The sequence below is a fragment of the Rhipicephalus microplus genome, chromosome 6 (genome assembly GCF_043290135.1).
Source record: "Rhipicephalus microplus isolate Deutch F79 chromosome 6, USDA_Rmic, whole genome shotgun sequence".
Lineage (NCBI taxonomy): Eukaryota > Metazoa > Arthropoda > Arachnida > Ixodida > Ixodidae > Rhipicephalus > Rhipicephalus microplus.
In genome coordinates this window covers 174,993,784-175,014,809 of record NC_134705.1, presented here as the reverse complement: position 1 = coordinate 175,014,809, position 21,026 = coordinate 174,993,784, and the positions used below count along the sequence as shown (strand labels likewise).

The following is a 21,026-nucleotide window of genomic DNA, read 5'->3' as shown; positions in this document are numbered from 1 at the left end:
TGCTGGCGTCCGTTTCTTGTTGGTCTCAGTAGCTTTGAAGTAGAGTTCGATTCGTTGGCGGAACTTTTTCCAGTTGTCGGCCGGAGTATTTGTCAGTACAAGTGGCTCGGGTGGTGGTAGGCAGTCCATCTTCAGCGCAGGGTTCGACTGTTACACTTCTGACACCATGTTCTGCTTTACGCGCTCAGCAAAGACACAACCACACGAGACGCTAGCTAGCAAGGGACTGTTTATTGATGGCTGCCGCGCCGCGCGCGCGCCCTCTCTCAAGGTGGCCAGGTGAGGTGGGATCATCCCGATTTATTAAGCGGTGGCCCGCCTGGTACAAGACCTACCATTACCTCTGTCTCAAATCGCATCTGATAGCCTGCATCGATCCCTGCTCAGATATACTCCTTTTTTTGATTTTTGGCTTTTCTTTCTATATAATTTTCCTTCAGTCCCAAAAAACTTTGTTTGAAAAACCGCCCCGCCGCGGTGGTCTAGTGGCTAAGGTACTCGGCTGCTGACCCGCAGGGCGCGGGTTCGAATCCCGGCTGCGGCGGCTGCATTTCCGATGGAGGCGGAAATGTTGTAGGCCCGTGTACTCAGATTTGGGTGCACGTTAAGGAACCCCAGGTGTTCTAAATTTCCGGAGCCCTCCACTACGGCGTCTCTCATAATCATATAGTGGTTTTGGGACGTTAAACCCCACATATCAATCAATCAATTTGTTTGAAAAACCATAAGCCTTTTACTTAAGATCCTGCCGCCCGGTTCTTGGCCGATCCCCCTTTGTGGGCGTGCGCCAGAGTATCAAGGATCATCATCATCATCAACGCGAGAGTGCGTGACAGAAGAAGAACAAGGGCGAAAGGCCTGGTTGCGCAGCGCGGTCACCGAGGCCCACAGCCATGGCTGCGCAGGCACCGATGATCCTGCTCCTTGCCGGCGCTCTCGCTTGCCATGGTAGGTGGACCACCCTTCCGTCGCGCTGTCCAGATAAACAAACGTAGGCATCACAGACGCCGGCACAGCGCCAGCCTTCGTGGTGTCTTTATACATTTCTTTTCACCGTCCAATTCGATAGGGCTCCAGTGCTTCACGAGCCAGAAGTTCGGCTACAAACTACAGCCTGTAGAACAGTAGTGCACGCGTGACGTGTCGTCGCGGTTCGAACTGCCGCTGACGTCGCGGCGATGTCCCCCTTTCAAAGGCGCATGCGCTGATCTTGCGTTCACAGAGAAGCGAAGTGCGTTGAGCCGCGACGGAGAGGAAGCGAAGTGAACGCACTGTCTGCGCTTCGCTCAATCGGTTCGGTGACGGACCCCGGGACAACGAACGTTCTCCCGTCCGCGGCTGAGATGGGCGTTGTTTGCATGCGTACGATCAGCAACACTGGAGGACATTCAAAGTTGCCTTGGGTTTCGGGAACTTTGGGATTCTTTAGCATGCATTCAGTGTACGTACGATTTTCGGAAGAATGGCTAGTTGGGCGTGTTGGTAATCATCCGTAACATACTGCGCAAAAAAAAAAAAAAAAACGGACGGAAACACGAAAGGAGAGAAATGGACAAGACAAGCGCAGACTTGACTGTCAACTGAAACTTTATTGCAAGACCGAGTCAACATATAAAGTGAAGGATAAAAAGCAAGGGAGGGCATAGGGGGAGGAGAAAAAAGGCAAGAGGGACTGAATCAACAAAAACCAAGGACACATCAGGAATAGCACGCGCGTCGTACAATAGCAAGAAAAATTGAACTCTTTATCGTAAATGGCCACTGAGGAAGCACTCACGCACGACTCGGAATTCTTGTGAATATGCGCAGTCTCAATAGGTTCCCGCACTCTTTGGTTCTTGTTCCGAAACAACACAGAAGTAATCGCCAAAGAGCAGCACACAGCAGCATTTTTTACAGTGGGCTGCTAGATGAAGGCCGGAATGGCCTTTCAGAGAATTAAAACGTTCTCGAAGTCTACAATTCAGACAGCGACCTGTCCGACCCTCGTATACACGATTGCATGACAAGGGTACGGAGTAGACAACACCGGCGATACTGGATACATAATTATGAATATGACTAACACCTCATGTATTTCGCTGGACATATACCTGATTGGCGACTCGTCTATACTTTAACACAAAGTGGATAACTTGTTCCTGGCAGAAATAACCACTTGGACGTTATGTCTTGGTGCAACCTTTTTAGGCAGCATAAGAAATTTCCTGTTCTTCCATATGTTCACGGTTTTACCCACCGCCTAAAAAGGCTTCAAAGTTCTCCATAAAGTTCTTCCCTCCATTCTGTCGTCGTCGTCGTCGTCATCATGATCATCATCATCGTCATCCTGATTACGTCCACTGCAGGACAAAGCATGTTCCGCCAGTAACCCGGTCCTGTGCTTGCTGCTGCCAATTTATACCCGCCAGTTCAATGATTACTTTCAATCAGTTTTTACTGTAGATGACGGAATCGTACCACCCATACAATCTTCAGACCATTCACCAATAGAACCTTTGACAATTACCGAGCAAGGCGTGCTCAATCTACTCATAAATATCGATACCAAGAAGGGCCCTGGACCTGACAACATATCAAACATCTTCCTTAAAAGGTATGCAGAATGGGTAGCTAAATATTGCTACGTAGCTGACGTATCAGCGGTGAAAAGACGAAAACGAGGAAGTGCTCTGTCGGTTGCGCGTGCTGCTTCCATCTTAGTCGACGCCATACGCATCATTTTGAATATAGATTTTAAATAGACACACCTCGTGTCATTTTTACGTAACAATATTTATGTTGGATCTTTAATAAATTACTGCAATCATGCACTATCCCCGCAGTATAGAAAACTGCAAAAATTATACCAATACACAAAGCAGGCAGCAAAACCATGCTTTCAAATTACAGGCCAATATCACTAACTTGTTCTGTGTGTAAATTGTTGGAACATATGATATAGAAACAGATAAGTATTTATTTAGAAAAAAATCATATCCTGTCTCCTGTACAACACGGTTTCCGAAAAGGCTTTTCAAAGGTTACTCAACTTTCAGAATTAATACACGATGCAGCCACGTCCATTGAGAACCATAAACAAATTGACCTCATCTTCTTACACTTTTCAAAGGCATTTGATCGCGTTTCTCATACAAAATTAATAAGTAAATTAGAAGTTACTTTTGGAGATAGCACCATTGTTCACTGAATTAAGGATTACTTGACCAATCGCTCACAATTTGTACAGTTACAGGACACCACCTTTAGAATAGCAGCAGTCACGTCAGGCGTGCCACAGGGCAGCGTCTTAGCACCAATGTTATTCACAATATTCATTAATGATCTGCCTCTCTCAACAGTAGTAAAACTATGGCTCTTTGCAGATAACTGCGTACTTTACCAAGAAATCAATACTCCTACGGATCACCTAATTATTAACCGAGCACTAGAAGGTGTACACACGTGGTGCAAAAAATGGCAAATGTCCCTTAATATTGGTAAATGTGTCTTCATGACACTAACTCACAAAAAACACAGGTCCAACTTTTCTTACACGATTTACAACTGCCCCTTAGCCACAGTCTTTAGCCACAAATGTCTAGGAATAACGATTTCAAACGACCTCAGATGGGATACCCACATTGATAATATTACTAGCGCAGCCATAAAAAGACTATTTTTATCGAAAAGACGTCTTAAACTCGCACCACCAAATACAAAACTAATAGCTTATACCACCCTCGTCAGATCTGTATTAGATTATGCCAGCCCTGTCTGGTTCCTGTATACCCACCAACAGATTAATAAAATAGAAGCGGTTCAAAGAAAAGCAATAAGGTTTATTTTTGGCAAGTATAGACTGACAGACTCACCGACGCACCTACTCATTAACGCTGGCCTTTTAACACTACAAAACCGAACAAAACTAACAAGACTAAAACTATTGTTTCAACAACTCCACAACAAAATAAAAATAGATACCTCAAGGTATCTATCGTTTTTTCACAGCAGACCAACCCGTCATAATCATTCCCATACTCTTGTAGAATATTCTTTAAACACTATTTGCTTTAAATACTCATTTTTCCCTCTAACTATTAAAGATTGGAACTCGCTGAAACTCACGTTGAACACTGAATCATCCATAAACTTGTTTACAGCTGCGATTGAAAGCGAATTGATTGCCTCACAAATCGCACTAACAACATCACATAATCAATAAACGAAATAAACGAGTCAGTGTCATATTGCTAATACAAAAGTTTTGTTTTTTATGATTGTTATTTTCAAGTGACATCTTTTTTCGATTAGTTTATTGTTCATAAAATTATTTGAATAAGTTGTTCAATAAAAATGTCTACTTGTTTTCCCTACCCCATATTACAAATGCAAGCATTATCTTTTCGCGGTCGTTTTTAGCGATAACCTAGTTCATGATTTTGTTTTGCTATTACTAAAATATTTTGATTGCGCGTTCTTTAATAGCAATGTATAACCTATTATTTGCATGCCATTTTGTAATTCCGGCTTTTTTGTGTTTTCTATCAATATGAATCTGTGTAAACAAATATTCGTTTTTATATGCCTTCTCTGCTATAATCTCTGATGAGATTAGCACTATTGTTAAATAAATAAATAAATAAATACCCGCAAACTTTTTAATCTCATCTGCCCACCTAACCTTCTGTCTCCCCCTAACTCGCTTGCCTTCTCTGGGAATCCAGTTAGTTACCCTTAATGACCAGCGGTTATCCTGTCTACGCGCTACATGCCCGGCCCATGTCCATTTTCTCCTCTTGATTTCAAATATATATGATATCCTTAACTCGGGTTTTTCCCTAATCCACTCTGCTCTCTTCTTGTTTCTTAAGGTTACACCTACCATTTTTCTTTCCATTGCTCGCTGCGTCGTCCTCAATTTAAGCTGAACCCTCTTTGTAAGTCTCCAGGTTTCTGCTCCGTAGCTAAGTACCGGCAAGATACAGCTGTTATATACCTTCATCTTGAGGGATAGTGGCAATCTACCTGTCATAATTTGAGAGTGCTTGCCAAATGTGCTCCACCCCATTCTTATTCTTCTAGTTACTTCAATCTCGTGGTTCGGCTCCGTGGTTATTACCTGCCCTAAGTAGACATAGTCTTTTACAACTTGAAGTGCACTATTACCTATCTCGAGGTGCTGCTAATTTCCAAGGTTGTTGTACATTACTTTCGTTTTTCTGCAGATTCATTTTAAGACCCACCTTTCTGCTCTCCTTGTCTAACTCCGTAATCATGAGTTGCAATTCGTCCCCTGAGTTACTCAGCAATGCAAAGTTATCGGTGAAGCGCAGGTTACTAAGGTGCTCTCCATTAACTCTTATCCCTACCTGTTCCCATTCTAGGCTTCTGAAAACCTCCTGTGAGCACGTGGTAAATAGCATTGGGGAGATTGTGTCCCCCTGCCTTACTACCTGCTTGATTGGTATTCTGTTGCTTTCTTTATGAAGCAATATGGTTGTAGTTTATCCCCTGTATATTTCTTCCAGGATGTTTATATATACTTCATCGACGCCCTGATTCCGCAGTGTCTGCATGACTGCTGATATTTCTACTGAATCAAACGCCTTCTCGTAATCTATATGAAGGCGATGTATAGTGATCGGTTATATTCTGAGCATTTCTCTATTACCTGAATGATAGTATGAATGTGATCGATTGTTGAGTAGCCTGTTCGAAATCCTGCTTGTTCCTTTGGTTGATTGAATTCTAATGTTTTCTTCACGCTGTTAGCAATTACCTTTGTAAATAGCCTGTATACTACAGAGAGCAAGCTTATCGGCCTGTAATTCTTCAAGTCCTTGTCATCTCCTTTCTTATGTACTAAGATGATGTTACCATTTTTCCAAGACTACGGTACTCTTCCCGTCAGGAGACACCTCGTAAACAGGGTGGCTAGTTTTTCTAACACAGTCTGTCCTCCATCTTTCAGCAGATCTGATGCTACCTAATCCTGATAAATGCATTTCTAGTCTTGCTCTTCGAAAAATCAATGGCGCTTGGCTGTTTACCTGACGACTGGAAAAGTGCCAACGTTGCCCCTATCTTCAAAGCTGGAGACAAAACGCGAACAAAAAATTACAGACCGATCTCGCTAACTTGTGTAATATGTAAATTGATGGAACACATTATCTATTCCAATTTAATCTCCCATCTTCAAGATAACAACTTTTTCTGCACTACGCAACACGGTTTCAGAAAAGGGTTGTCCTGCGATACTCAACTAATTGAATTTAGTCATGATATAGCTGCCTCGATCGACAATGGATGCCAAGTGGACTGTGTATTTTTAGATTTTCAAAAAGCCTTTGATTCTGTATCACACAATTTATTATTACTTAAACTGTCTGCTCTAAATATCCCTCCCTCTTTGTTGAAGTGGCTTGAAGCGTATCTTGTTGGTAGAAAACAGCGGGTTGTTCTCGAGGGAGTGAATTCATCTGAAGTCGATGTCTTATCAGGGGTCCCCCAGGGATCTGTTCTGGGACCCCTTCTTTTTTTGATATTTATAAATGATATAACCCAACAAGTATCCAGCCGCATGCGCATGTATGCAGATGACTGCTGCATATATCGTGACGTCACGTCTGCTCAAGATTCTGCTCAACTACAAAGTGATCTAAATGCTGTGTTATCATGGTGCACCACATGGAACATGACACTTAACTTTTCAAAATGTAATACCGTTCGCTTCACAAACAAAAAGAACATTCTAAATACGAATTACTTTCTTGGAGACAATCGTTTGGAAGTTGTGTCTAAATATAAGTACCTAGGCGTTTTTTTTACGAGCAACCTATCCTGGAACGACCACATTGAATACGTCGGTGCTAAAGCGAGCCGTGTATTGAACTTCCTGAAGCGTAACTTTAAACAGGCCCCACCTAAACTAAAGGAAACGCTCTATCTTTCTAACGTTCGCTCAATTTTAGAGTACGGTTGTGTGGCTTGGGATCCAGACACTAAAATATGTACTAATGCGCTAGAAAGAGTTCAGAAACGAGCAGCGCGTTTTGTGTCTGGTAACTATGATTTCACTAACCGCTCTTCGTGCATTCGTAAACATTTGGGTTGGCCTCTCCTGCAGGACAGGCGCAAAATCTTAAGATTAAATCTATTTCATAATATTTATATTGGTAGCACTGGTCTAAATAAAGACGTGTACATTAAAGATCCCACTTATGTATCCTCTCGCCTAGATCACTCCCGCAAAGTTCGCGAATACCGATGTCGCATAAATACTTACAAAAACTCCTTCTTCCCGAAAACCACACACGAATGGAACAACCTACCAGAATATATTGTATCCACCCCGCCACCCTCATTTCAAAATGCTCTGTCACAATTTTTGTTGAAATGAAAGATGCCAATTTCTGTCTGCATTTCTGTTTGTGTTTTACTTTTCCTTGATTGCCTCGTGTTCCCGAGAATGTGTACACACTGTATAAGCTGAGCATGCTTACTTGTTTTGTTATCGGTATTCATACCCTGTATCAATTTCAAGTTTTATGTCTCCTCCCCCCTACTGTAATGCCCAAATAGGGCGCTGTAGGTACTCGAATAAATAATAAATAAAAAAATAAAATCCTCACCAGCAGCTTTGCCTCTTTGCATGCTCTCCAAAGCTTTTCTGACTTCTATCATTACTGGTGGGGTGTCATCTGGGTTACTGCTAGTTCTCATAGTATTAAGGTCGTGGTTGTCCGGCTACTGTACAGATCTCTGTAAAACTCCTCCGCTATTTTAACTATATATCATATCCTGTCATGTACGTCGTCAAACACTTTCTGCCAAGCAGTGGCACATACCCATGGGCGGGTATGTACCACTGGTATGCGGGTATGTGCCACAGGTGATAGACACTTAGTATCTACCCAGGAACGACGAAAACACAAATGGGCTATTATAAAAACATTACATCGGCACCGTTGACCTGATAAATGCAAAGAATAAATGTCAAGGTAGCAGGAATCGAACCCAAAAGCCATGCCAGGTGTCGGAACTACTTTCCAAACAGATCGCCAATTTTATAACTATTACAAATGTACTGCTATGATACAGTCGTCGCATAGGCTTAAAGTCAATTGTAGTTAGCTTCCATGCACTGAAGTTTATTTTTTTTCCTCGCGAGCATCAGCGCTTCATATCAGCTTCTGCTGTTGCTAATACGCATGTTCCAGTTGGCATCGTTGTGCAAGTGCAAACTACTGGTTATATAAACATCTGCAATTATTCAACATATGTCTGTGCGTGCAACATTTATGTATATATCTAGGGTCATTTCGTGACGTGTCGCTCAATAAAAAAAAATTACTACACAGTCACCTTCCCTCCGCATGCTTCGCATAATGTTGATTCCCAAGGTACGTGGGATCTGCCGGTTTTTTCTGCCACCACGGCACCGTACATGCAAGGAAACCACTACAGTGGTACCCACTGTAGTGGGTACCACTGTAGACGATGACGCTGATAACGATGACGCTGATAACAATAACGATGATGATGATCACGCACAATGACTGGCTTGCGGAGTATATGACGTCTCGATATGCTCTACGATGCATTTCGTATGACTGGAAACAACCAACGACCACGAGGGGAACGTGCACAGACCTCGTCTTTGCCAACTTCAGCCTAGATCCGACGCCACGAAGCAGTTATGACGAAGGCAAAACAAAACTCAACACAGCGTACCAGTTATGACCAATAAACATTAACTGTACACCGCCGTGTCACTCATTTACACGCGTGAGTGGTTTATGTTACGGGTGATTTACGGTAACACCGAACGGTACCGACTGCTTCGCCCACTCATCATCATATCACTTAGTGGATATGCCACGACCTTTTTTTTTTAATCCGACCGCGTGCACGTCTGCAGGAGCCGCAGCCAGTGTGAAGAAGCAGCTGGATGTATGGTACCTGGGCAGCCTGGACTCCGGCTTGCACGGCATCCGAGGGAAGGTCTACGCGGCCTCCGGAGACACGCTGGTGCTGAGGGACTTCAGCTACGATGGTCGAGCGCCAGGTATACGTGTTGCAGGGCATCGCTCTCGTTGTCGCAGTGTTCGAATACCGCTCTCACAAATACACTCGGTTAAAACATCAGAAAAACCGGTAACCACCACCCAAAACACCGAGACGTGACTCCATTCCACTCACCCAGACTCAAACTCACCAGAATATTACTCATCCGGACTCACTCAGACTCAGACGCCTGGCTCAATCTGAGCTTAGTGAGTCGGGTCATGAGGGAGTTCGCCGTCCTATGTACACATGTATAGTGACTTCATGGTTGGTTGAACCTTGGGCTTTTGTGATTGTCGACCTGAAAACGACCGAGCGACGATGTAAAACGAGTGCCTCAACCGTCGACCAAGTTAACAGCGACCTTCCTATTGTAAACCGATTACCGGTGGTTAACTCTCCTCTATATTTCAGGAGCCCGCTTCATTGTCGGCAGAGGAGACTCTCCGGACGGAAACGGCGTCCTCCTGACAGATGACTCTGGCAGGTAAACGCACGTGTTCTATACTTAGCATGATGTTCTCACGTTTTTCCACCTTTCCAAAGAATGCTTTTTGCCTGTATTTGCATACTACGCCGGGTGGCCGGTGTTGGAAAAGCTTTGACTAAACGCGAGCAGGTTATATGCCCTGAATGACGGGTATGTTGTACACTGTCGTCCTTTATGAAAGGGAACACGCAAGCGCGTGGCCCGCGCTCTGCAGCGGCTGCCTACGGGACCATCATCAACCGACAGTAAAAGAAAAGACGTTGGCTTTTGGCGTCACCTATTGGCAAACGAAACAACGAGTTATGGCCGCTGGACAAGCGCTGCAAGCTACCGTATAGGCAGTCTTTGTAGAGAGCAGGTCACGTGATCGCGTGTTCCCTTTTATAAAGAACGGCAGTGAAGAACTGAACTGCTGCTGCGCATATCTTGCGCCACGTGTACCATACATTGGCTTACTCAAATGCTTAAACGCTGAAATAATGATCGCTAGGATTTTTACGTAATGATGTGACTGAGGCATATCGATCGTAGTGTGTACACATATTAAGTTTATACTTTCTTGCACTCAGTATGTTTACATATATTATGCATGATTTGCGTGTGCAGATTACCTTACGGATGAGTTTTGGAGCCATCATATCAGCCTAGTTCACTGTGTTTAACAACTAAACGAAACGTGTAATGGTAGACGCACATGCCTAAAAATGGCTGGCTTGGTGACATAGACATTCTGTTACCTCATTATTCTCGTTGTGGTAGACAAAAAATTTTTAAAAAATGTTCGTTCAGTAGCTCATATGCCTTATGCAAAATCGTCCACATAAGCAGCTTCGCTAATGTTTACACTGCTATATTTTTCGAGCCAAGACTAGAGAAGCAGGCCTCATCAATGTGTCCGTGCAGGAGGTTATGTTGCAATCCTAACACTTACTGTTTTTTTTCTTTCTGCTATCTCCTGTAAGGAAAAATGCTACAAAATAAGAACTGAAGATTAGAGTATCTAAAGATCCATCACTGACGTATTCCATCTTGAGAACGGAGTTTAGGACAGAAGGAGCGAGAAAAAGGTAATAGGGACAAAAAGAGATAATATAGAAAGAAATAGAAAGAGACAGATCTATAAAATAGATAGTAAAAAAAGAGAGAAAAAACGAGGAAAGCAGCCTAGTTACACTATATTCCCTCAGGATTGGTACTAATATTAAATTGTTACCACTAGTGTCACTCTGCCTTGCTTATCCCCCCCCCCCCTTTTTTTTTGCTTAGCAACGAGGCAATCAAGGCGTACCGAAACCAGACGCTTGTTCTCAAGCTGACACCTGGTAACAAGATCACAGACTTCAACTGGTTCAGCGTGTTCGACAGGAAAGCAAAGGTAACGCATCATAGTCTGTCGCACCAGCGTCGCGAATGCATCGACACCTTACAACACGGTGACCACTTGTAACAACTTTGCGCCCTCAAAGTTATTTCAAGCAAGTAAAATATCCTTTTGCCTAACCGTAATTCGCACAATTGAGGATGTAAGGACGTTTTTATTTCGTAAATTGCTTCAAATGGCAATGTTTCAACTAAAACACTCTTTAGGAGGTAGGGGTTGTTACTAGAAGTAATTGTAATGTAATTATGAAGAAAGAAAAGTGGACTTAAATATAACTTGTCACTGACAGGATGACCCTGCATGCGGCGTTTGAATAACGCGTCCGATGCCCTACCAGTGCTACCACTGAGCTACGATTGCGGTCATCCACCCCCCCCCCCCCCCCCCCATCCACTTTATTGGGTATATATGTGCGTTTAAACGTGCATGAGAGTGGTAGGGTTCAAAAACGTTTTTGTTTTCAAGTTCTTTTTTCTAAGGGTCTCAAACCACCACGAGGTCGAAATCTGTTGCGGTATTGCTGTTGTAAACGAGCCTTCAACGAACACGAGGCCTTCAGCTACTTTTCGGTGCCGTAATGGCGGAGTAACACGAGTTTGATGATCCAAATGTGGCCTTCGCTTATACAAACAACTCCTTCCTTCTGTATACGCTCTGTTTTTTTGGCTTCATTCTCCTCCTAGCCCCAGTGTTTCTCGTCGCCGTGCGAGGAAGGTGATCAGGGGCGTGCGGATAAGACAAATATGCTTTTTTTGGTGCTGACGCCACCATATTGTCGTGATGACGTCACTAACTACGCCGGGGATAGCGAAAGGCCCGGGGAGGAGCACCCCGTTTTTGTTTTTTTTTGTTTTTATTTAAAATATCCTGGCACGTCCGCGGCGCGTAGCGCTGCCACGTTTGGCAGTGTCGATTGTGACGTCAGTTTGAACTTGATGCGCGTGGATACATGACATATTAAAAGAAAAAAAATATTTTAGGTCGTTTATGGGGCCGTTTATTTTTCGCTTCTTTAACGCAGAGGAGCCTTGCTCACGTTGAAATTCGGGCCGACCTGCATCTGCCGAGGGCGAGGACGGTGGCAACGCACCTGGTTGGTGAGCACGCGAATGCAAGCGCCATCGTCATCGAGGACAAACATACGTTGCTGGTCAAGGATTTCTACTTCGACGGCTTGGTACCAGGTACGGTGGCTTCGTGGCCGTGGGACAGGGAGTCCCATTGATGTGAGACTACGTGGCTATTACTCGCAGTGACCGCTAGGCGCGTAGCCACATAATTTTTTGGAAGGTGTGCTTCACTACACTTTTTGTATGTCCGTGCACGTTCGCTTTTACTTGTGCCTGTTTAGATATGCATGCAAAATTGAAAAAAAATAATGTTCTGGAAAGGAGTGCATATGCCAGCATCCAGCAAAGGCCACCATGGTGGCCGTTGCCGGGTGCTGGCATATAATTGAATGCCAGTTCCTCTACAAAAAAAATGATTCATTTCGCCACAAGTACGGATCAATGAACAGGACAGCAACAAATTTTTAATGTTATACGAAGTAATTCTGGCAGATAACCCCTCCTACATTTCGAGTGATCTTCGTTCTGCCTATAGCTTCAACGCAAGCGAAGCTGAACGTAGCACATGCAAAAATGTTATTCGCATGCTGATCACAGTCAATACAGGGTGCGCGCGACTACGCCTGGCCTTTCAAAGTACACAACATGCGCCGGAACCATGCAGCTTCCCCCTCGGGTACCCCAGATGGCCGTTTCGCGCGCGGACCGGTGCCTTTGTTCATTGCTTGAACCATGCTCGTCGACGTCGGTTGCCCCCACACGATTTCATTCACGTATAACGTGCTACGGCCGGGGCGACGTGCAACCCGGACTTTTTATGGAGTGTCACGGTGACGGCAAATGCCTCTGAAGTGTGAATCAATAATCAATATAATTAGCAACGACGTGCAACCCGGACTTTTTATGGAGTGTCGCGGTGACGGCAAATGCCCCTGAAGTGAGAATTATTATAATTAGCAACGACGTGCAACACGCACTTTTAATGGAGTGTCACGGTGACGGCAAATGCCTCTGAAGTGTGAATTAGTATAAGTAGCAACGACGTGCAACCCGGACTTTTTATGAAGTGTCACGGTGACGGCAAATGACTCTGAAGTGTGAATTAATATAATTTGCAACGACGTGCAACCCGGACTTTTTATGAAGTGTCACGGTGACGGCAAATGCCTCTGAAGTGTGAATTAATATAATTTGCAACGACGTGCAACCCGGACTTTTTATGAAGTGTCACGGTGACGGCAAATGCCTCTGAAGTGTGAATCAATATAATTAGCAACGACGTGCAACCCGGACTTTTTATGGAGTGTCGCGGTGACGGCAAATGCCCCTGAAGTGAGAATTATTATAATTAGCAACGACGTGCAACCCGCACTTTTAATGGAGTGTCACGGTGACGGCAAATGCCTCTGAAGTGTGAATTAGTATAAGTAGCAACGACGTGCAACCCGGACTTTTTATGAAGTGTCACGGTGACGGCAAATGCCTCTGAAGTGTGAATTAATATAATTTGCAACGACGTGAAACCCGGACTTTTTATGGAGTGTCACGGTGACGGCAAATGCCTCTGAAGTGTGAATTAATATAGTGAGCAACGACGTGCAACCCGGACTCTCTATGGAGTGTCATGATGACGGCAAATGCCTCTGAAGCGTGAATTAATATAATGAGCAACGACGTGCAACCCGGACTCTTTATGGAGTGTCATGGTGACGGCAAATGCCTCTGAAGTGGGAATTAACATAATTAGCAATAACCACTGCTGCAGATTCAGCGCGGTAATTCACCCCTAAACTTCGTTATGCCATTTTAGACGGCCGAGTGACTTCATGATGTGTGTTTGAAGTATCACGTTCACTGGCAGTCTGTACTTCCGGGTCTTTATGATCACATCCGGCCTTTCAAAGTTAATATCCGGTTTTCACTACCGACCCGCGTTTAACTCCCGGCCTACAAATCTTTGCACTTCATGTTCGATGAAGGCGAAAATGTTGTGGGCTCGTGGGATCAGATTTGGGTGCACATTAAAGAATCCCCAGGTAGTAGAAATTTCCGGAGCCCTTCACTACGACGTCTTTCATAATCATACCGTGGTTTTGGGACGTCAAACCCCACTTATCAATCAACTTTTTGCACTTCACTATGTCGGTGACTGCCTACGGCTAAGGAAGGCCTCCGAAACGAGTTCGGTAGACGATAGTCGGCACATCTCGAAAACGGTGCACAATAAGACTGGTAAAGGTGCTGGGATATTAATATTTCAAGATAATCACGTTAATAGGTGGCGCTGTTCTTGTGGCGCTCAAGGTTGCCATTGGGTAGTTTTGAAAAAGGAGCCGGAATGCGAGCTAAAGGTAGTAAACGTACCCACATCACTTACGTCTATCGCCAAATTTGTAGTCACACAGAACAGCATAGAACTTGAGTCCTTATTGTTGTTATTCAATAAATATAGTTTTGAAAATGAAAAAAAAAACAAAAACAAATGTTGCATCAAGTGCACAATTTTTTCGACCTTGATTAGTCTTTGAGTTGCCAAAAATGACTCAAGTATTTATTTATTCATCCTCACAGCCAATGACATTAGAGAAAATGGCGGATAAAGATGTGACAAAATACAGTGAGTAAAAAAGAGAAATGCAGACTTCAAAAAGAATAGTGTTTGTGCAATGATGGCGTTATATACCGCCTCACGAAAATGATGATTATCACCGCTTCCCCGGCGTGAAAAGTGATTTTGTTCGTTTTGTGTGCCCAGTATAAAAAAAGTTTCGAATGTTACAGAATATAATGTCTACGTCATTGTGATAATCGAAGGTTCGAAACGTAGTGCGGTGATAAAATTGATGTGCCGCAAAAAAAAAGCTACGGTAAGTTCAAGCGGCTCAATTTTCGATGTGTTGCTAAAAGCTGAGTGATAAGGCTGAATTTAGAGGATCATACTGCTAGTATAGGGCGATAGCAGTTATAAAAAATGCGAAATTATTCCTGGTGATATTACATTATATAGGACGATATCAAGACTCATAGCAAGTGACGAGGTTCTAGTGCAATGCTAACGGAGATGTAAGTAAGCAGGCTGTTTGTATTTCGGGCGACACCAATAGCCCTAAATAATCTGTCATTTAGTCATATAAACCACATTTTATACTAGGTTGCACAGCAACTACATCAGAATGGTTAGTGTAAATTCATTTGCTAGAGTCGCTAGAGCCAGAACACTTTTGGAACATTCCAGCCAATAAGTCAGAGGAAACATTAAACGTTGACACAGTTTTTTTTTTTTGCATGACGCCGGAGACCGTAAGCAGTTCATTAGATTTACGATACTTTCAGATCAGCTTCAGTTCGGTGCTGGTTTTTGTCAATCGTCAAGTTCGCACGGGAACACACGCTACGCTATCAGCATTAGAGGTTAGTAATTTTAGAGGTTTAAAGTATAGTGAGTAAGTATTTAACAGAAAAATGCAAGGTTTGCGATGAAAGGGCGACACTTTCACATATACTATGGGAATGCTCGAGTTTAGATGAAAGCAACGATGAAAACCACGAAGAGGCAGTTTCGGACCGCAGGACACGCTGGGAGGGGGCTCTGCTCAGCTCCTCATTCGAACAACAACTGTGGGCCGTCCAGCGAGCCGAGGAAGCCGCCCGAGCCCAAGGGCTCGTGGCCGACGCCTAGGCCCGCCCCAAATCAACTTCGCTGGACTTCATAAATAAAGTTATTCTTCTTCTTCTTAAAGTATAGTGAAAACGCCACATGATTATGAGAGACGCCGTAGGAAGGGAGCTTCGGAAATTTAGACCGCATGGGGTTCTTTAAAAGTGCACCCGATTCTAAGCACACGGCCCTAGAGTGTTTTCGCCTGCATCAAAAATGCGGCCGCCGCTGCCGGGATTCGATCCCGCGACCTGCGGGGTCAGCAGCCGAGTGCCTCAGCCACTAGACCACCGTGGCAGGCTCAGCATTATAGATTGACTTCTGCCTATACTGCGGGCCGTGGGAGCGTTTGCCAAGATCGTCATTGCAGGCGCGCCGTGCGAAGCGCATCTACTTTCTGCTGGGGCGATGACATGCGCGCGCATTGGGCGATGCGACGGAAGTATACTTCGAAAACAGTGGGCTCTTTTTTTTCCCTTTCTTATTCTTTTATCTACGCTGGAAGCGCAGAACTGCACGCGAACAGCAGGAAAAAAAAAAACTATACGCCAGCGCTTGCGTCGTATCTTTCTCGCCGTCCGTGTGCACAGCTCTGCTCGCCCAACGAAGATTGACCTATATATCCGACTAGTCCGATCTACACGTTCAGTAACGCCATTGTTACACAAGCGAGTTAACCATGGTTAACCGCCTTGAATCGCGGTTCGCGCCAATCAGAATTCACTGTCGTTACACATCGCAAAAGCGTCCTCGGTCATGACGTTAAGGCTAAAGTCCCTCTACAAAGGTACAGGGGCTTTAGTTGAGGCGGCTCACTCACACTCCACTGACGCCGCCATTTTTTTGGTTAACCGCAAAACCAAGGTTGTCAAGCTCGGCTTCCTACAATAGTGATTTCGCGTACCATGTAACATAAATGGACCGCGGTCACACGTAACCGTGATTACGTTAACCGCGGTTTACGCTACCTGCGTAACAGGGGTATAAATTATTCTTTTACATCTGAGTAATAATAAAATTGGCTGCTAAGTTCCCCAAAGTCAATGCTAGATGTAGCGAAAAAGTAGCCATGAAGCCCACCTGAAATGTTCGTCGCCAGACGGGTTTCTAACGTAGCCAGCAAAGAGTGACCACTGACAGTAGCCCTCGTTCCAATGAACGCAGTGAGAGGAGCATAGTTTTTAAACAAGTGTGCCGTAGTATGGCATTTATACCACACGTTACTAGCATGGAGGAAGAGAGAAAATTCGGATGGAGCTTCACATGGCAATGTTGAAGTGGAAGGTCAAAATGGCGGACGAGACGGCGATGTCGCGAGCGTTTACGTCAGCGTCGTAGAGCGTGAAGAGGCGTTAATCGGTTTATGACTACTGAGAAACCGAACTGCGTCGCAGTTTTATCACCGCGTGACAGCTTCGGAGCACGGCTACTTGGCGCCGCCTGCGTCGCCGGAATGACCGGATAGTCATGAGCCGGTGGTCACGAAATATGTACGGGTGAAATGGGCATGGTTACTCGGCAGGCAAGTGCAACTCATGGTCGGCAAGATTTTGCCGCGATCTGCAACAGGCACTATCCGGGAATCGCTGGCCGGAATGGGCGGCGTCAGAGGAAGTCAAGCGAGCTCAGGCTAGTGAAACCACGTGACATTTACTGTCACGTGGTTCCTCTTCCATGAACGCTGATCTGGGTTAAAATATTTTCTTCGTGTTTTTTTATTTCGTCGCTGCATGCAGACACGTACTTCGTAGTTGGAAAGGGCAACGAGCCGGGCATCCCGAAAGGAATCAAACTCATGAAGGAAAAAGGAAGGTGAGTCTTCGAGATTGTAGATAACGTGTAGATGCCAGATTATATAGGCTGCAGGTTGAGTGCAGATGCTAGATTGTTCGTGGGTAACGTGAACCGAAGCAGGCAATGACGAGATCACACCCATGTTGCTGCTGTCCGCTTGGCGGCCACTTGGGCGGGCACTTGGCGAACGTAATATCTAAAGCAGTGCAAGCTATACGGGACAAGAAGTAGACACAACGTTTACTGGCGACTGACAAGTTTATTAGACGAAGCGTGAAAGAAAAACACGCAGAAATGCTTCTTCTAATAAACTTGTCTGTTACGAGTAAGCATTGTAAGTGTCTACTTCTTGTCCCGTAGTCGGCGCTACATTAAATGGAACTATACCAACTAGTTCAGTTGTCGACCTTGCTACACTTGGCCCACCATTGCAAGCACCATGGTTGTGCGCCACTGCTCACAGCCAAACTAGATTTCTTAGGAGAGAAAACAACCACACCGAAAGGAAGAAAATCGAGACCCTCCCGATTAAGAAGGCGGGTAGCCATTGCGTTATTCCCCCATCACTATAGATTTGAGCGGGAAAGACGAGTCACTTTTAATAGACGGCCTGTATTCACGCATTCCCCTTGTAAAAAGATAGCCTGTATTCCCCTTGTGACGTAACCTTTTGCCGCGCGCGCTCCGCGTGACGAGGGAAGGAAGAGGGCGCTTTAGGTGGACGACAAATCTCCGTCACTCCGCTTTCTCTTGGCGAATTCGAGAAACATTTTGCGGCAATCGATCCACGAGGCAATAAACACTGACACTGAGGTCATTCAGTGGACGCTTGGAAAACGATAGGCACGAGTATAATTAGCAAATTTAAACTTGCCATAATTAGACGGGAATCGTTGAACGTACACAGTACCAGTGCACTGGGAATGTACGCCGGCGTGAACTTGCGTCTCACGCTTCCCGAGAACATAACCGTGGACGACGTCGACTGGTTCGCGGTTTCCTGCGCCAAGTGCACCAGGCCCCTGGTGCAGGGCACCATACCGAAACGCATCGACGTGCCCGCCAACCTCAACACAAGGTGGATCAAGAGGAAGGTGAGTGAGGAAGACGCTTTCGTGTTGTTGTAAAATTAGTGTTTCATAGCGAAAACTCTTACCGAGCAGTGTTCCCGACTGTTATTCATCGCGTCGCACTGACCTTGAGCCGCCGGAGTGGCAGTCATGACGTCACGACACGCCATCCGCTGTGGAAGGGCGTTGCAGTTGCGCTCGCTCGGAGTCTCGCCGCTTCTATACCACGTGATTAAGCCCAATGTAACGGCATCCGTAGCCTTAGCGAAACCGAGATACTTCTCGCTCGTGACAACAGACAGCGCAGCGTTCCTTGCATAAGACGATTTTGCGGACGTGTTTGAGTGCCACCATGTTGGGCTGGGAACCTTTTGTGTTTTCTGCACCTTTAACAGCTAAAGAAACAGTGTCATGGTAGACGTATACGCAAGAAAACGGTTTGGTTGGTACATACGATGTGAGAAACGACCGGTCATGGGCGATGTGGAATCAGCGACAAGATTGCAACCCCGTCCCCTTCAAGGCAATTCCGTAATCACCTTGAAGGGGATGCGGTTGCTATCTCGCCTCCACGTCCATGTCACCAATGACCAGTTGTTTTGCTCGCCACTAGATGACGGGAATATAGAGGCTGTGGTTGCAGTCGGTCCCTCTTAAACTCGCTACAAGGAACCGCCGGTGCACGCGGGTCGCGCTTTTGCGTGTTCCCTTTATTATAATTGACGCGATACATTAACAAGAAAACATCTGCTTAACAGCCCTAGATGGTGGCACCCATTTGTCTTGCAGGAAATAGTCTTATAAGCGCCGTTTTCCTCTCTTCATGCGACACCAATTGGTCCAACATCACTGGATTATTGATGAAAATCAACTGAGGGAGCCATTTAAAAGAGCGGACATTCTTTTTAGAATAGGTTTTTGCGGCGCCTGGTGGAGCAGATCTCAACCTCGCGATTTCTACTTTGCCTCCGAGATTCGCGTTGGCTGCACGGCGAAACTCAAGGTTAACCCAAGGAACACACCAGTGCACAAGAACACCTAAGTGATAAGGTTAGGGACTGCTTTTTTCCCCGGTAAACTTTAACGCAGGCCATGTACGCAAGGAGGCTTTTTTTTATTTTGCTTTATATTCTCTGAAACAGAGCCACTAAGTGACGATGTGGTGCTCGCCGGACCACGCACCATTTTTGAGGTTGTCACGCAGCATACGACCCGTCCTGGTCGCTGCACTGTGTTTGCTGCATTTATGCGAAGGGTGTTGCGTGGTGCTCCCTGGCCTTCCGTGTCTTCGTGTGTTGCATTTACAATAACGGGGCGTTGAATGTTTCCTTTGCGTGCAGCATGGGCTCAATAAAGTGCCCGGGTAGCCGCACGTTGTGGCTTCGTGTTGATATATCAGTCACACTATAGTGTAACCAATCCTTTCGCTCTGCCGTGTTATTGAAGCGAAAGATACAACTCGGCGACTACTCAGTCGCTGTCTAACCCCGATCACAAGAAGTACATTATCGAAGTCGCAAAATCCGGTGGCGATGGCACCTTGGCGCTATAGCTCCAAGGTGTCATCGCCACTGAATATATCCGACGACTACTTCACGAGCGATGTTGGCTCCTTTCCTAGTGCAGACCGCGCGGGCATCATTGGCTATGTGTTTCGCGGGACCAACTTCCTTACGCGTGAGCAATGAAAGTGCTACATATCAAGGTACGCATATAACTGCGTCACCAGGGGTCTCATGGAACAACCAAGGGTGAAGTTCTTCATCGTCCTTGCAAAAGTAGGCTGTATATAATGTGGCGCACGTCAGTGACTTGGCGGCCTATAACTATCCCTAAGAAGAGAGCAGAGTGGATTAGGGAACAAATGGGGGTTAAGGATATTATAGTTGAAATCAAGAGGAGAAAATGGACATGGGCCGGGCATGTAGCGCGTAGACAGGATAACCGCTGGTCATTAAGGGTAACTAACTGGATTGCCAAAGAAGGCAAGCGAGTTAGGGGGAGACAGAAGGTTAGGCGGGCAGATGATATTAAGAAGTTTGCGGGTATAAATTTTTAGCAGCGAACACAGGACCGGGTTAATGGAACATGTGAGAGGCTTTTGTCCTGCAGTGGACGTAGTCAGGCTGCTGCTGCTGCTGCTGCTGCTGCTGCTGCTGCTGCTGCTGCTGATGATGATGATGATGATGATGATGATGAACTATCGCTAAAGTGATCGATTGCCAATGTGGCGGCCAGCCAATCGATCTCTTGTCGCTTTTCCCCAGATCGGTAGCCGCGATACCGACACGTTCCTCGCGCATCGGGGTTCTGCTCGTAGTGTTTGATCGCATAAGCAAAACGCTAATTTATCTTATACCGTCGCTGTGCAGACGCCACTTACAGGCATTCAAATAAAAACCATTGCCGCCATGGACGGCTGACGAAAGAGTGTGCGCGCGCAATGCACGTGCATATACAGCTGATCTTGGTACGGCCCCGCCGCGGTGGTCCAGTGGCTAAGGTTTCATTGGTT

General features: G+C 45.4%; 1 protein-coding gene across 1 annotated transcript in view; it reads left to right on the top strand.

The window, feature by feature from the left end:
* Positions 1-837: 837 nt before the first annotated feature.
* Positions 838-21,026, top strand: part of LOC142765054 (protein Skeletor, isoforms B/C-like) — a 58,882-nt gene continuing 38,693 nt past the window's right edge. The window contains exons 1-7 of the mRNA XM_075865622.1: positions 838-948; positions 8,903-9,049; positions 9,463-9,535; positions 10,805-10,913; positions 11,941-12,103; positions 17,384-17,459; positions 18,349-18,535. Of these exons, the coding sequence (XP_075721737.1) occupies positions 894-948; positions 8,903-9,049; positions 9,463-9,535; positions 10,805-10,913; positions 11,941-12,103; positions 17,384-17,459; positions 18,349-18,535 (810 nt within the window). The 5' untranslated portion in view covers positions 838-893. The remainder of the gene's footprint in view (positions 949-8,902; positions 9,050-9,462; positions 9,536-10,804; positions 10,914-11,940; positions 12,104-17,383; positions 17,460-18,348; positions 18,536-21,026) is intronic.